At 50.2% G+C, this 4415-nt stretch overlaps 1 protein-coding gene across 1 annotated transcript; it reads right to left on the reverse strand.

The window, feature by feature from the left end:
- Positions 1 to 3186: 3186 nt before the first annotated feature.
- On the reverse strand, positions 3187 to 4123 carry LOC139833579 (uncharacterized). Its single transcript, XM_071823891.1, has 2 exons — positions 3259 to 4123; positions 3187 to 3194 (listed from the first exon to the last, which is right to left on the reverse strand). Exons 1-2 carry the CDS (start codon positions 4121 to 4123, stop codon positions 3187 to 3189), a joined length of 873 nt encoding a protein of 290 aa, XP_071679992.1.
- Between the last annotated feature and the right edge of the window lie 292 nt (positions 4124 to 4415).

The following is a 4415-nucleotide window of genomic DNA, read 5'->3' on the forward strand; positions in this document are numbered from 1 at the left end:
AATTACCAAATCGGGGTTGGGGAACCCGAAAATAAAATTGTTCTGCGCCTTCTGCGCCGTGATGGAAAAAGAAAAATAAAAAAGCAGTAATCGGGGTGGTTGAACCCGATTTATGAAAATCGGGCAAGTTGAACCCGATACATAATAATCGGGCAATTTGAACCCGAGTTCAATAAATCGGGTTTATTGAACCCGATTTTCTGCCCAGCACGAAATTTTCCCGCCTTTTCGCGTTCGCACCGCCGTGTTTCCCTCCCGCCTTTGCCGCCACCCTTCCCGCCACTTCTTCCCGCCACTCCTTCCCGCCATCATCTCCCGCCACTATCTCCCGCTAAATTTTCCCGCCACACTGTTGAATTTTTGCCTATAAAAGCAGGCATCGCTACTCTGGATTGCACAAGTTCTTGTATCTCTATTTTATCCCGTTTGCTCACTCTTAGCCATCATGAGTGTGCCGTGCTCTGACCAGGAGTTTAGGCCGGTGAAGGCGAAGGCTGCAAGTTTACCCCCGGGTGTGACTGCGGAGCGTTGTTGGTGCGGCCGTGTTGCTAAGGTTAAGCAGGTGGAGGATTTCTCCGACCAGTTCGGCATGAAATTTTTCATGTGTGCGAGCTATGAGCATGATCCACCCCGTAGTTCAGCTTCGTCGTCCACCAGGCCGCCGGTATGTTTCGACATAATTGTATGTTGGCTTAAATTTGTTTGTGAATTTGATTTAATCTTACTGTTTGTGTTGTAGTCTCCCCCGCCCCTATGCAAATGGTTTCACTGGATAGACACGGAGCAGCCGGATTGGGCGCGCGAGGAGGTTGAGGAGAAACAGCGCCGTGCGTGGGCAACGTTCTTTGAGGAGGAGCGTTGGGAAAAGGTTCGTGCTAATGAGAAAGCAGAGCGAGAGAGGCAGATCTGAGAAACTAAGGGCGGAACAAGCTCGTAACCGAGAGGTGAATCGAGAGAAGAGGATGGATGATGAGGCTGCACGTAGGTTTGCGAGACGAAGAGGTTTGCAGGGAGGCTCGTGAAGCGAAAGGAAGAGACTAAGGGAAAGAGCTGCTTTGAAGCACAAGCGGCGAGAAGAACGCGGCGACAAGTACGGAAAATGGCCACGGTGGACGCAGGGAAAGTAGTGTGATGTGTCGTATTGGCTATGTATCTTAATTTCAGTTGTATCTTAAATTCCGTTGTAGTGTCGTTGTATCTTAAATTCCGTTGTAGTGATAAATCCTATTTTTATTTCAGCTGCAATGTATCTTCATTTCTGTTTTAGTATTATTGTTTCCCGCCTAATTTTTCCCGCTCAGTTTTTTCCCGCCTTTTACCCCGCCGTAATCTCCCGCCAATTTTTCCCGCTCACTTTTTTTCCGCCTTTTACTCCCGCCCTAATCTCCCGCCAGTTTTTCCCGCTCACCTTTTCCCGCCGAAAGTCGTCCCTTCTAGCCTATAAAAACCCCCCAGTGTTTCCTTCTGTTTCAGTGTATTCTCTCAGCAAGATGGATCCCCCATATAAGAATCCCCCCCATCTTTTCACCGAATCCATGGCCAAACCTCTTCTAGACGAGGCCCGCAAAGTGATGAGGGAGAGTAAGGTAGACACATTTGAGGAGTTCATCAGTAGCGACGCCTTGCTCCGTAAGGTGGGTAGGGAGTTTGAGAAATATTCTTATGGGTAGCCATTGAAGAAGATGCCTGCTCGCAGCCCACGGGAGATAAGGTGTGAGCTTATCAGGTTGAATGAGAAGTGGAAGTCACTAACTTGGAAGAATGAACGAGATAGGGAAAGAGATTACAACTTTCCATGGCTGTGGACGGTTGAGAGTGAGGACGACGATGATATCTTTGAGCCTAGCAGCAAGGCGAAGAAAGCTGCATCGTCGAAGGGCAAGAGTGCCAAGTCCTCGAAGGGGAAGAGTGCTGCACCACCGGTCATCGACTCGGACGACGACTTCGAGCCTAGCACGAAGGCGAAGAATGCTGCATCGTCGAAGGGCAAGAGTGCCAAGTCCTCAAAGGGCAAGAGTGCTGCACCGCCAGTCGTCGATTCAGACGATGACTTCGAGCCTACCACCAAGGCCATGAAAGCTGCATCGTCGAAGGGCAAGGGAAAGGGTGTGCTGCGTTCTTAGTGTTTTAGTTATCAGTAATCATGGATCTTGTAGTATGTTGTAGCGGTGTTGTACCATTTAATATGTTAGCAGAGAGTTATGTTGTAGTAGTAAGTTGTATCTTAATTATCGCTTGAAGTTCAATATGAAATGTTCGTTAAATAGAAATAGTAGTCATACATGGCGCATACAAATAGTACTCATCTCACTGACCACGGCCCCTCCCTCCACCTCGCCTCGGTGGCGGTCGAGCCTGAAAAGGTGACGGCGAGTACATACGAACAGGTGGCTGGCGATGTCGGGGAGGAAGCATGTACCCCTGCTCGTCTTGGCATGCTTTGCGTGGGATCTGGAGGTGGAGTTTGCTGTTGACTTGACATCCAGTCTTGATAGCTCTGCTGTGTTTCGTCCTGATCGTGAGCACTGGACCAGAAGGATCGTGATCCGGACCCCGTCGACATATGTCCCTCACCTTTCATTAGATAAAAAAACCGTTAGTCGATCATGAGGAAATTCACACATGGTGCACAATTAATATGGATAGTGATGAATTGCGTACCCTCTGGCTCATCCATACGGGGACGCCACCCGAAGTTAGGCATGGGAAATTGCTGCTCCATGCCGAAGCCGGCACGCTGCCAATACTCGTAAGTAGGCTCCTGCTGCTGCTGGTTTTGCCACCCAGAACCTCCTGCCTGGTTAGGAGATGGTGGCCTCGGGCTCGGCGGTACCTCCATACGTGGGCGCGGGGCGTGCCGCGGCTGATGCACCTGCAAAGAGGGACGAGGTGGCCGCTGTGCTGCTCGGTACTCGGCAACATCTGAAGATCGCGTGCATGTGATAGTCGCGTAGATACGACGTAGTTTGTCCTGAAGACGCTGTGCAAAGGAGGCGTGGTGCTCATACCGTCCAAGAAGTGGGCCGGAGGAGAGCGAGCGTGCATACTGGGCGGCGTCATCTTGCAGCTCCGCCGTCAACACGGCCTAGAATTGTGAGCTCAAATTAGTTATGTGTTGGCCAAGTATACCTGCATGCCTGTCATGTAGCACGCACACATTTGCGCGATCTTTCACTATCGATTTTTTTAACTGCCTGAAGAACCATAACCAGCTAGCAGTGTTCTCGCTCTCAACAAATGCAAATGCGAGAGGCACACATCGATTGTTGCCATCCACTCCAATTGCTGTCAGAATCTGTCCCTTGTACCTCCCAGTTAGAAAAGTTCCATCTACACACATCACCGGACGACAGTGCATGAAAGCCTCGATGCATATGCTGAATGCGAAAAACACCCTCTGCAGAACCCTGACATTAGGGAACTCTGGTATCACAAAGTCTTGTATGTCCACATGGGTGCCCGGATTCCGGTCCTTCAATGTGTGCAGGAGACGGACGACACCGTCATAAGCATCATAGAAGGTCCCGAATCTGTTCTCCAGTGCCGTCTGTTTAGCCCTCCATGCCTTGCCATATTCAATTACATACTTATATTGAAGGTGAACTCTATTCTGGATGGCTTTAACCCCCATTGCTGTATTCTCTACAATCTCCTTGTAGAACAGGCGAGCAATAAGAGTGGATGTAAGGTTTCGGTGATCCTTCAACATACTCTTAAGGACACATGTGTGCGGCACGAAGTCGCTCACCACCCATGTTGTGTCATACTTCGGACAGTACCCATGCACCCTTGATGGACATCTAGCATCGCTGCAGACCACTGTCAAGAATTTCTGACTTGAAACGGTGGTTCTGAATACCCTTTGCGTGTTCATTGCCCACTGAGTGATTGCTTCCTGCAGATGTCTCTTGTCAGCATATCTAGCACCAACTGAGATGGTGTTCATGCTGTACTCCCAGGCAGAATCGTGCCGATCATCGACTATCATTGCCTCCGACAAATCATGGTTCCAAGAAGAGGGGATCGGATCCGCCTCTTCGTTATCATCTGAAGTATTGGATCCACCGGATTCATCTGAGTCAACCTCATTGTCCACTCCATCCTCGTCTTCCTCGTCCATCATGTTCTGCATCTGTTCTTCTTCTTCGTCCACGCTTTCAAGCTCAACAGTATCGTCATGACCACCTGCTGCATGGCTACTGCCGGATTGGAAAGCTGCTGCCGCCGACATCGAACTTTGACTGCTGGCCTGGATGGAACGCACCCTCGCCTTCTTGGAAATTCACCACCTTCGCCTCGGGAAGCATTAAGGCGATGGGGTGAGTTCCCCTGCGCTCTGCGCTTCCAACCAGTGCACCCACTGAGAGGTCCGCTCAATCGGCTTCAACCGCCAGAAAATCTGGGTACTGGAGCTG

The sequence above is a fragment of the Lolium perenne genome, chromosome 7 (genome assembly GCF_019359855.2).
Source record: "Lolium perenne isolate Kyuss_39 chromosome 7, Kyuss_2.0, whole genome shotgun sequence".
Classification (NCBI taxonomy): Eukaryota; Viridiplantae; Streptophyta; class Magnoliopsida; order Poales; family Poaceae; genus Lolium; species Lolium perenne.

Coding starts and splice junctions, on each gene's coding strand:
- LOC139833579 (XM_071823891.1), bottom strand. CDS start 4,123: ATGATGGACGAGGAAGACGAGGATGGAGTGGACAATGAGGTTGACTCA.